Source organism: Papio anubis, chromosome 14 (assembly GCF_008728515.1).
Source record: "Papio anubis isolate 15944 chromosome 14, Panubis1.0, whole genome shotgun sequence".
Classification (NCBI taxonomy): domain Eukaryota; kingdom Metazoa; phylum Chordata; class Mammalia; order Primates; family Cercopithecidae; genus Papio; species Papio anubis.
In genome coordinates, this window is record NC_044989.1 from 74170805 (window position 1) to 74183451 (window position 12647).

General features: G+C 42.3%; 1 protein-coding gene across 8 annotated transcripts in view; it reads left to right on the forward strand.

Annotated features, from left to right (window-relative positions):
* The window catches only part of DGUOK (deoxyguanosine kinase), a 34133-nt gene that overhangs the window by 5692 nt on the left and 15794 nt on the right, over nt 1-12647 (forward strand). For 5 of the 8 annotated variants that reach the window (XM_017947641.2, XM_017947640.3, XM_003908826.5 and 2 more), the window contains exon 2: nt 7041-7153. The exons of the other annotated variants lie outside the window; for them this stretch is intronic. In XM_017947641.2, coding sequence (XP_017803130.1) covers nt 7041-7153 — 113 coding nt within the window. The remainder of the gene's footprint in view (nt 1-7040; nt 7154-12647) is intronic. 8 annotated transcript variants of the gene reach the window in all.

Here is a 12647-nt window from a genome sequence, read left to right on the forward strand (position 1 = left end):
TCAGATGTGGAAGTTGTTGACTGGTGGGGCGTAGTTGTTGAAGCCTTGGAAGTAAATGCAGTTGCCCCAAAAAAGGGTGATGCGAAGTGGAATGGGGGAACCTAATCTGACTCTTTTTTCCTTTCATCTCCCACTACTCTTCATCACCCCACACACCCTGATGACTCTCCCTAGACAGAATTAGTCACTGCCTCCTCTGTGGGCTGACATAACATTTTGTACCCACAACTGCTGCAGCACTTGAGTTCTGCTGAGCTTGTTTGCACATTCACCACCTTCCTTGGGCTCTGACCACTCAGTGTGCTGTTCATCTTTGTATTGCTGACACCTAACGCCCGCCTTGACCCAGTGTACTCAGTACTGACCAGATTCTTGAATCCTGTGCTGTGATATCCATGTGGAAGTTAGGCATTGGTACCCACACAGGGAATATACTAAACTGCTTTTTAAATCAAGAGTGAGCATCTTCTGTAATCACAGGTAACATCCTCAAGCAAATCAGATTGAGAGCACCCATTCAGGAAACCTGAACAGGGAAGGTGAACCCCTGTCCTAACCAAAATTAGGTATGTTTGGAGGGGGTTTTCTTGTATTCCTTCTGCTCTAAGTCCTGTTATTCTGATCCTGAAGGTGCAGACAGTGGCATGTAAGGAAAATTGATCAGTGAAGTAGCAACTAATGGCATCTAGCATGACTTACGAAGATGTAAGATTATAAGATGTAAGATTATAAGATGTGTGATTGAAAGTCAAAAGCTTGGTACCTAGAACCCCTGAAAATCTAAAACATAAAACACTTAGCCTCTCTTCTAAGACTGTTCATCCCTACAGTGTATTATCATCTTCTTGTGATTATCTTACGATTACAAGCCTAAATTGAAGAAAAGATTGCTGTATGAAATCTCACTGTCAGTGAGTCATCTCAGCATTTTTACTTGATGTTCAAAGACCCAACCAGAGAAGAGGAAACTCTTTTGCACTTTTCAATCAAGAGACTTAAACATAAAGCAGTAGAGGGCTTCCCTAATAACATGTTTCCTCCAGCATTCAAAATTAGTGACTTCACATCACTAATATGTGTCTTTTACTTATTTTGAGTATAAATGGTTGGGCAAAGAATCCTTGGGAAAAAATAGCCTATTTATATCAAATACTGTGTAGTGGATTCTCTGTGCCTGTGACTCACCTCCTTTCATCCATCTATCACTGTTCTCATACTTAGGATGCAAAGGTTCAGTCTCTGTCTTTAAAAGTGAGCTCCCAGTCTAGCTGGAGGGAGTGATGAGTGAACAAATAATTACAGTGTAATCCTTTGGTAAACCAGAGCAGGCAGTAATTAACTCTGCCTAGAGATGAAGTGGAGCTGGAGAGAGTTCAAGGAGGCTTCGCAGAGAAGGTGGCGGTGGAAAGCTGAATCACCTGGTAGGCAAGGCAGGGAGGAGGGGATGCCAGATCAGTAAGAGTCTTTTGTGCTAAACAGATGAGTTTGGATCATAGGAAGGTGTGAGGAAGTTTTTTGGCCCTTTTTTTTTTTTTTTCGTAAACAGTTTTTCATGAAAAAAAGGCACCAAAGTAAAATGTATTAAGTTTTTTTTAAGCCTGCTGACTGATTTTTATTAACTTTGCCTAGAATGCTTTTAAGCTTAGAGCCTGTGTGATCCTGAGTACTCAGTCTTGGGGTTGGAATATAACTTGAGGGCAAGCTCTCAGCCTAGATCATCATTTCAGTTATAGTACCTACCACTTGGTAGCTACTCCATAAACATTTGTTGATTAAATGAATGAGTAAGTGAATGAATGCAGCATCAAATACAGTATCTGAAATAAAGAGTTTAATTTTTTTTTGGAAGGATTTTTTAAAAAAGACATTAGACAGTTTTATATGTTCTGACTGTTGGATTTTGGTAAAAGATTTCAGAATTGGATTTTTTTTCTCCTGTTTTTCATCTTGTTCAGGAGATGAAAATGCCTAGAGGTGATAAATATAGGCTACTGTGAAATACAACTGTATTAGACGTAAAATAATGGGATCTGTTATTTTGGGTATTACATCATATGCTATCTTACTACTAGATTTTAGCATTACATAGCTATGGTAGGCATTGTCAGTTTATAGAAAATTTTGTGGGGGGAAAAAACCATGCCTTAGGAAAAGATGAGTGGTAACAACAGAACTCTCTGGCCCAGCTTGTGGAATGAGAATCGTGGAGCTAATGAAAATCAACATGTTGAAGTAGTATACTCTTAAGAAAGTACCTTCCACCTTTTTGAAAGTCCTGGCAATATAACAACAGAGAACACCGGTGGCCAAGGTCCTAAGGGAAGGTTTGATGCTGCTTGTAAGATCCAATACCTTCCAAAATTCATAATACTAAGAGTATATTGAAAGATAGGCCGGGCGATGTGGCTGACGCCTGTCATCCCAGCACTTTGGGAGGCTGAGGTGGGCAGATCACCTGAGGTCAGGAGTTCGAGACCACCCTGGCCAACATGGCGAAACCCTGTCTCTACTGAAAATACAAAAATTAGTCAGGTGTGGTGGCATGTGCCTGTAGTCCCAGTTACTCGGGAGGCTGAGAGGCTGGAGAATCAGTTGAACTCAGGAGTCAGAGGTTGCAGTGAGCTGAGATAGCCCCACTGCACTCCAGCCTGGGCAACAGAGCAAGACTCTGTCTCAAAAAAAAAAAAAAAGAAAAGAAAGATAACAGCAGTGGCCCGGCGCAGTGGCTCACGCCTGTAATCCCAGCACTTTGGGAGGCCAAGGCAGGTGGATCGCTTGAACTCAGGAGTCTGAGACCAGCCGGGGCAACATGGTGAAACCCTGTCTCTGCCAAAAATACAAAAATTAGCTGGGCATGGTGGCACACACCTATAGTCCCAGCTACTCGAGAGGCTGAGGTAGGAGAGTCACTTAAATCCAGGAAGCGGAGGTTGCAGTGAGCCAAGATTGTGCCACTGCACTCCAGCCTGGGCGACAGCTAGACTCCGTCTCATAAACAAACAAACAAACAGTATATTGGGCAGGTCAAACATACTGGACCAGCTACCCAGCAGGCTGAGGTGAGAAGATCACCTGAGCCCGGGAGGCAGAGGTTGCTGTGAGCCAAGATCGCACCACTGCACTCCAGCCTGGGTAATAAGAGAGAGACCCCCATCTCAAAAGGAAAGGTAGCAGCTAAGCTGGGATCTAACTAAATTGCAGTAAGTCTGAGATAATGATATCATAAGAGATTGACTGAAGAAGTAGGCTTTCTCTAGACAGGGGTGTTCTGATCACTAGGAGGAGGCCTCTGAAGCAGTGGAGAGCCAAACACCACCACTCTTACGAACCCCCTGTGAACACCTTGAAACATTTGTCAAAACAGACAAAAAACACCCCAGCAGGAAGGAAAAAAATGTATATTATGAACAGGTATCACAGCACTGAGAAAGTTATACTGTGTCTGGCTTTAATAAAAACATATAACTTTGAATTATTTTTTAAAGTAATTATTCCACATCTGTGGGTGGTACCTGGCACAGCTCAGTTCCAGTGGAATTAGTTTAAGAAATACTGCCCTGTAGTGAATTACTTAGGCTCTCCAAGCCCCAGAAACATGGATGGCACAGCTCTTAGGACCTTTCACCACCATTTACTGTCATTGTATGCTGAAGCTGCCTTCTGATTACTAAACTGGCTTTCCAGAAGCCTTGGAATGGAGAATGGGTTACAGAGTACCCTGGGTATTAGATGTTATTGTTCCAGTCATTGGAACTGTGTATTTCCTGTTACATCTAATTTGTTGGCATTCCAGAATTTATGTGTTTAAATTGCATGAGTCAATTTCTTGGAGTCCTGACTGCTCTTAGATGAAATAATAGTGTCTGACCTCAGAGCCCTTCCTTTCCATCTGCAACAGTTTTTTTAAGGTAATTGTTTTTAACTTTTAAAAAATATAAGTAATTCTGGCCAGGTGCGGGGGCTCACGCCTGTAATCCCAGCACTTTGGGAGGCCGAGGTGGGTGGATCACGAGGTCAGGAGATTGAGACCATCCTGGCTAACACGGTGAAACCCCGTCTCTACTAAAAATACCAAAAAATTAGCCAGGCGTGGTAGCGGGCGCCTGTAGTCCCAGCTACTTGGGAGGCTGAGACAGGAGAATGGCGTGAACCTGGGAGGCGGAGCTTGCAGTGAGCTGAGATCACATCACTGCACTCCAGCCTGGGTGATGGAGCTAGACTCCGTCTCAAAAACAAAAAAAAATTTATATATATATATATATGTGTATGTATGTATATATGTAATTCTAACAATTACTCAATCCCAGCCATCTAACAAATCAGCTACGTTTATCTTTTCATATTCATTAAAATAACTTTTTAGCTATTAAATAGCAGGGACCATATTTTAGACTTGTTAAACAACCTACAATCTAAATATTGACCATCTGGCCAAATTTTAAGCAAGGGCTTACTCAGGGCAGACAGGTATCTGATAATATACACATTCAACCACTTGGCACCTAACCAGTGTGGTAGGAATTCAGAGCTAGAGAAGTAATGAAGAAATGGGACCTCAGGCTTGCTGGGGGAAAGGATTTAGACACAGGCCTGGAAGAGCAGGGGAGGGCATTTATTCATTGGAGTGTGGGAAGAGCAGGGATTGAACAGATGTGAAGAAGCACACACAAGTTAGGTGGAGGTGGGGACTGAGAGATGAGCGTGACTGTACAAATCTACAGATTCATGCTGTTTGTTCTTATCCTGCCTATTCAGAGAGGAGTTGGGGTGGCATATAGTAAATGTCATCTATTAAAATGTGTGGGTTCTTGTGCTGAGACATCAGCACCCCAATCAGTAACCATAAGTGGAAGGATGCCCCCCTTCTTTCCCTTGAGATAGATTACTTCTGATAGAGGAGACTGAGGTCCAGATACAGTCTTTTTTTTTTTTTGGAGACAGAGTCTCGCTCTGTGCCCCAGGCTGGAGTGCAGTGGCGCAATCTCGGCTCACTGCAAGCTCCGCCTCCCGGGTTCACGCCCTTCTCCTGCCTCAGCCTCCCGAGTAGCTGGGACTACAGGCGCCCGCCACCGCGCCCGGCTAATTTTTTGTATTTTTAATAGAGACGGGGTTTCACCGTGATCTCGATCTCCTGACCTTGTGATCCGCCCGCCTCGGCCTCCCAAAGTGCTGGGATTACAGGCGTGAGCCACCGCGCCCGGCCCAGATACAGTCTTAAGATTCATTTTTTATTTTTCACAAATATAGGTTTCAGAGAGAACTGAAATTAGTAATATACTGTGTATTTTATTCATTTGGCCACGTCATTAGGTTGCAGTTTGTTTTCTACCCTGGAGGAGCCCCATCCTCTAGCTGGAGAAACACAATGACAGGTGCAGTGATGGAGTCTCACCCAGAATACCAAGCCAAGCACAAAGGAGGACTAGCTAATCCAGCTCAGAGGTATCAGGATCTAGGAAGGCCTCACACAGGAGGTACATCTAAACAGAACCTTGAGGATTGAGTAGGCGTTGGTCAGGTGAGGAGAGGAGAGGAGGCGCTTCAGGAAATGGGAAAGCATATGCAAAGTCATATTTGCAAGAGAACATGGCATGATTGGAGTTTGGTCCTGCAGGAGTGTAGGCTCCCTAAAGGAAAGCCGAGGCCAGAGAGGCATACACAGGGATCAGATGTTGTTGTGTCTTGCAGACCATGTTAAAGAGTTTGGAGTTTGTCATGAAGCTTGTTCAGGTCTTAGCTCAGATGTCACTAACTTCCCATTGCCCTTAGAATAGAATTCAGCCCTCTTACCATGGCCACAAGGCCCTATGTGACCTGGCCCTGGACTGCCCATGTGGCCACGTCCATCTTGAGCCACTCCTCCGTCGCTTGCCCTTGCTGTAGCCAATAGGGAGTTGTCAAAAGATTGTAAGCAGTGTTATTTCATGTTCAGTCTGGCCACAGTACGGAGCATGGATTGAAGAGAGCAAGGCCAGCATCAGAAAGGCAAGAGATGATAAGAGGCTGGTCTTGAGCATGGAGGTGGGAATAGAGAGAAAAAGACAAATATGAAAAATTTAGAAGCAAATGCAGAAGGATTTAGTGGCCACCGAGGTTTGGCAGAGGAGGGACTTCTGTCAGTGAGTGGATGGTGTGTTCATACCCTGAGGTCTGGGATACCCTGTATCCCAGGGTTCAGTCTTCTTACCATGACTACAGAGCCCTGTGTGACCTGGCCCCGGACTCCCTCTCTGACACCCATTTTGAGACACTTCTCCATCACTTACTCATGCTGTAGCCATACTGTATGGCTTCTTCTAGGGCCTCAAACTTCTGTATTGTATGTCAACTTCTTTCTCTCTTTCAGGTCTTTGTGCATGCTACTCCCTTTGCATGAATTGTCATCTTTTCATTTTTTCGAAGGAGTCTTCTTTGACCTCCTGGGCTATATTAGTGCCATCCTGCATTTTTTCCTAGCACCTAACACAGTTTGTTAGTAGTTAATTTTGTGTTTGTCTACTATCTGTCACCCATACAAGCTCTGTGAGGGCAAAATCCATTCTGTGTTTTGTTTGCCATTGTACCCACAGTGCCTGACAGTCCTGAGCACATAGTCAGCACTCCATGAATATTTTTTAGATTTGTTGAATGAATGAGATTATAATCATTTTTATTTTTTATCTTGAAAAACTAAGAAATTTTACACTGTCACAGCACAAATAGAATGGTGACTCAAGTGATAGAACTTACAGAACTGATTTCATCTACTTTTACATTTTCAACTGTTATTAAATGCTCTGCCTCTGGAAGGTTGAGACATGGAAATTGCAAATTAAGTCTTGAAGGAATTTTTCCTCCCTATTGGCTGTATTCATTATAGCGGCTCTGGTTGGCATGGATTGATCTGTTATCAGTCTAACAATGGTATGGCTGCTGAGTTTGAAATTCAGAAAACTGATACTTGTTCCCTTGAGTTGGGCGTTTGTGGTGGAGTTTAGTAGCAGCCTTCTCCTTCAGCCCTGATTTGGGAAGCATCCCAATACATGCTGTTTGCATTGCAGCTGTGGGAAAGTCCACGTTTGTGAAGTTACTCGCTAAAACTTACCCAGAATGGCACGTCGCTACAGAACCTGTAGCAACATGGCAGGATATCCAGGCTGCTGGCACCCAAAAAGTAAGTTTTTAGTTGTGGTGGGTAGTTGGCAGGCATGGGTGAATAATCTAATTGTCGTAATTTAATTTACTCTGAGTGGGTAAAGTAGCCCAGTTTGAGTATCCTTTTTAAAATAACTTCATTCCAGAAAGCAGACCACATACACCAGAGAGGATATGACTTGTTTGAATATGTGTAGTTTTGATTTTTGTGGTTTTTATATGTCTATCTAAGTGACTGCCTCTGTTGTTTGTGGTTTCCCAAAGCATGTCCAACCATCATGGATGACTTTGAAGATGAATTTTGTCATTCCTACACTTAAGTATTTATATTATTACTGAAGCTAACCACTAGGATTAATAGCTAATTATAGTGATTTTAACTTTTTAAATAAAGTCTTAGAAATTGGAAGGGATGTTAGAGAGGTTCCAGTCACACTTTGAGTCAATTGGAGAGGTAGCAGCTAACATTTATGAGCACGTACTATGTGCCAGGCACTGTACTATGAGGTATAAGTACATTTCACTTATACCTCATGGCTTAGGCCGTGGTGTGAAGACTATGGCTTTGGCAGAGGCCGTAGGGTTGGTTTCCAGCCACATCAGTGTGAGTAAGGAAGGACCTGTTTGGACATGACCCTCAGAGGGAGCAGAAGCACCATGCCTCCTCAGGCACCATGAACTCCTCTTGCCGCCACCTGGAATATTCACTGAGTGGCACATTCCGGTTCTTAACTCTAATTGCTAAACAATTCTGCCTTTTAATGAGCCACATTGCACCCCTGTGACTCTGACTCATTGGTTCAAGTTCTACTCCCTAAGTCTTTTAACTTTTCCCCGTAACAACCCTATATATAGTTGAAGGTGATGATTTTCCTGTTCCTTCTCCCCCTCAAGTCTCTTTCCTTTTTTTTTTTTTTTTTGACAGTCTCATTCTGTCACCCAGGCTGGGGTGCAATGGTGTGATCTCAGCCCACTGTAACCTCCACCTCCTGGGTTCAAGCGATTCTCATGCCTCAGCCTCCTGAGAGCTGGGACTAATGGGTGCATGCCACCATGCTGGGATAATTTTTGTATCTTTAGTAGAGACAGGGTTTCGCCATGTTGGCCAGGCTGGTCTCAAACTCCTGGGCTCAAGCGATCCACCCACCTTGGCCCCCAAAGTGCTGGGATTATAGGCATGAGTTACCATGCCTGGTCAAGTCTTCTCTCTTTCAAGCCAAACACCTCCGATTTTCCTCCAGGCTATTCTTTACTCTGAAGTAACTTTACCTAAGTGATGAGTCCTAGTTTGTTCACTTTCCACTTTGAATTTACTAAGACTGCTACTTGGAGGTGAACAGGACATTCTGGATGTAGTCTAAGTGGGACCAGAGTATCATGGAACTTGTTCTGGGTGCCATTTTTTTTTTATTCCAACCCAGAATTGTGTTAGCTTTTGTGGCTGGCATATCATGCCTATTGAGGATTTTTGCTTCTTAAGTTGTTTCTTTATATGTCTGTATGTGTGCCTGTGTGTGTATTTGTGAAATTAACTTTCCTATGCAGGAATAAATTACATCTTTTTCTGAGTATGCCACAGGTCACCTGTTGATATTTCAAAATAAAGTTGTGGGCCACATAATGATGTTTCTGTCAATGTGTACAATGGTGGTCCTGTAAGATTATAACAACATATTTTTACTGTATCTTTTCTATGTTTAGATCAAAATACCATTGTATTATAATTGCCTGCAGTATTCAATACAGTAGCATGTGACACAGCTTTGTAGCCTAGGAGCAGTAGAGTATACCTTAAAGCCTAAGTGTGTGACAGGCTATCCCATCTAGGTTTGTGTGAGTACATTCTCTGATGGTCACACAGTGACAGAATTGTCCAATGACACATTTCTCAGAACATATTCCTGTTGTTAAGGGATACATGACTGCATGTCCACAATTACTTGGTATTCCTCCCTTCAAGAAGTAGAGCGTTAATTCTTGCCTTGAACGTGGCTGGACTTTGTGATTTGTTTCCAGTAAATAGAAAGTAGCAAAAATAAGAAATACCTTTCTAGGGTAGGTCATAAGAGACACGGTAGCTTCCATCTTGTTCTGGGGGAAGCCAGCTGCCGTGTCAGGAAGCAGCCTTTTCAAGGGTCCCACACGGAAGGAACTGAGGCCACCTGTGAACAGGTATGTGAGTCTTTTTGAAATTGTATCCTTCAGCCACAGTCCAGCCTTCAGACAACTGTAGCCTCAGCCAACAGCTTGACTGAAACTTCATGAGAAACCCTGAGTCCCAGCCACCCAGCTAAGCTCCTTCCCAAATTCTCACCTCATAGAAACTGAGATAATGAACGTTTTTGTTTAAGCCACTGAATTTGGCATAATTTGTTAGGCAGCAATAGATAACTAATCATCCTGTAATCCCATTATTCAGAGGTAAAATGGACATTTTTCTACAGAGAAAATGTATAGATTTACATGCACTTGCATAAATGTATAAAATATATATACATTTGCTTTTTGAAACAAAAATTGTGATTGCCACCTGTATGTCACTTAATAGACAAGATCTTCCTTTCACAGTGATGTCATTTTAATGGTTGTAGTGTACTGCATAATATGAATATTATTTAGTTATCCAGTCCTCTATTTTGAATAGTTTTCTAATTTCTTCTTATTATAAACGTGTTGCAATGATGAGTATCATTGTAGCTTTACTGTTTGTTTTTTACCATGTTTTGTTTATCTTTTTATTCTTCAATGAATTGCCTGTCCAAACCCCTTGCCTTGTTTTTTTCTATTGAAATCTTCATCTTTGTGTAATGGCTTCATAAAAACTCATTGTATGTTAAGTATATTAATTCTCATATATTTGTTTGTCATTTTTCTTTTTTTTTTTTTTTTTTTTTTTTTGAGATGGGGTCTTGCCCTGTGTCCCAGGCTGGAGTGTGGTGGTGTGATCTCCGCTCACTGCAACCTCCACCTCCCAAGTACAAGCAGTTCTCCCTGCCTCCTGAGTAGCTGCGATTACAGGTGCCTGCCACCACACCCAACTAATTATTGTATATTTAGTAGAAACGGGGTTTCACCATGTTGGCCAGGCTGGTCTCGAACCCCTGACCTCAGGTGATCCGCCTGACTTGGCCTCCCAAAGTGCTGAGATTACAGACGTGAGCCACTGTGCCCGGCCATGTCATTTTTCTTTTATCTTAGTATATAATATATTTTTACAATGTTATACATTTCGGTTTTTATGTAGTCTAACCTGTCCTTTTTTCCTCATAGTTAGCACCTTTGATGTTAAGATTGTAGCCCAAGAGTATGAAAATATCTTTATTTCTTTTTGTTGCTTTTGTGGTTTTATGTTTTATGTGACGTTACAAGTTATAGGACTTTAATTTTTTCACAAATGGTTGTCTACTTATCCAGTAGTATTCTTGTTTATTCTTGAGCAGAACATATATTTTGTTTTTATTGTGACTGAGATCTTTTTTCCATGTCATCTTCTGAAACTGGTTATTGCTGTTTTAATGGAAAACAGTTGATCGTTATATTTATCTTATATGACTTAATTTCTCATATTATTTTTTTATTTGGAGTTTTAGAAAATAATAGTTGTCTCTAAATAGTAATCATTTGGAAGAGTTTTCTAATATCTGTACCACATTTCTATTTTCTTGTTTTCTTTCATTGGGTAGAACTTCTAGAGCCATATAAACTAATAGCAGTGAGGGTAGTTTCCTTATCTTGTTCTGTCATTAATGAAACTGCCTCTAATATATCAGTGTTAAGTTTGGTGTTTATTATTCATTTCAATAGACCGTGTGGTAGACATACCCTTCTATTACTAGAATAGTAACTGTTTTTATCATGATGAAATGTTGAATTTCCATCAGCAACCTCTAGCATCTAGTGAGATAAACATGGGGTTTTTCTTTTTTTTTTTTTTTTTTTTTGGGACGGAGTCTTGCTCTGTCACCCAGGCTGGAGTGCAGTGGCCAGATCTCAGCTCACTGCAAGCTCCGCCTCCCAGGTTCCCGCCATTCTCCTTCCTCAGCCTCCTGAGTAGCTGGGACTACAGGCACCCGCCACCTCGCCCGGCTAGGTTTTTTTTTTTTGCATTTTTTAGTAGAGACGGGGTTTCACCGTGTTAGCCAGGATGGTCTCGATCTCCTGACCTCATGATCCGCCCGTCTCGGCCTCCCAAAGTGCTGGGATTACAGGCTTGAGCCACCGTGCCCGGCCGGGGTTTTTCTTTTTTAATCTCTTAGTATTAGTCATAGATTTGATAATGGTACCATCCTCACATTTCTAGAATGAACTTTTTTTTTTGTCATGAGGTACTATTCCATTAATTTGGTAATGTGTTGTTTGGAATTTTGCATGTATATTTATTTATACAGTTGGTTGGTATTATTATTTGTGTGTATGGTGATTTTTGTTTGTTTTGCCTTTTGGGTTCTTTTTAGGCAGGGTCTCCCTCTGTCACCCAGGCTGGAGTGCAGTGGCATGATCATAGCTCACTGCAGCCTTGAAGTCCTGGACTCAGGTATCTTCCTACCTCAGTCTCTTGGGTAGTTGGGACTATAGGTGCATACCACTGTCCCCGTCTACTTAAAAAAATTTTTTTTTGTAGAGATAGGGTCTCACTTTGCTGCCCAGGCTGGTCTCGAACTCCTGGGGACTCAAGCAATCTTTCCACCTCAGATTCCCAAGGTGTTGGGACCACAGGTGTGAGCTGTGATGCCTGGCCCATGTGTAGTTTGTGACAGGTTTTACCATCAATGTTATGAAAATAAATGGAGAAATTTTTCTTCTTTTCTAGCATGGGAATGATCTATTCCTTGAAGGTATGATAGAAATCATCCTTAAGATTATATGGATTCAGTGCTGTTTGAGGGGAATCATTATTGGACAACTGTGTTCTGCCTCAGTTATTCACGGGGTTTTTTGTTTTTTTGGTTTTTTTTTTTAAATGGAGTTTTCGCTCCTGTTGCCCAGGCTGGAGTGCAATGGTGCGATCTTGGCTCATTGCAACCTCCACCTCCCGGGTTCAGGCGATTCTCCTGCCTCAGCCTCCCAAGTAGCTGGGATTACAGGCATGCGCCACCATGCCCGGCTAATTTTGTATTTTTAGTAGTGACAGGCTTTCACCATGTTGGCCAGACTGATCTCGAACCCCTGACATCAGGCGATTTGCCTGCTTTGGCCTCCCAAAGTGCTGGGATTACAGGCATGAGCCACCATGTCTGGCCCCTAGGGAGAATTTCTTAAGCTGATACTCTTTTCTCTTTTTTTAAAGAGTCTTACTTTGTCACCCAGGCTGGAATGCAGTGGCCCTATTATAGCTTACTGCACCATCGCTTCTCAGCCTTTTGGCTAAGATCAAGTGTATAGCTCACTGCAGCATTGAACTCCTGGGCTCAAGCAAATCCTTCCACCTCAGCCTGCAGAATAGCTGGGACTATGGGCATGCACCACTATGCCCAGGTAATTTAAAAATTTTTTTGTACAGACAGTCTCACTAT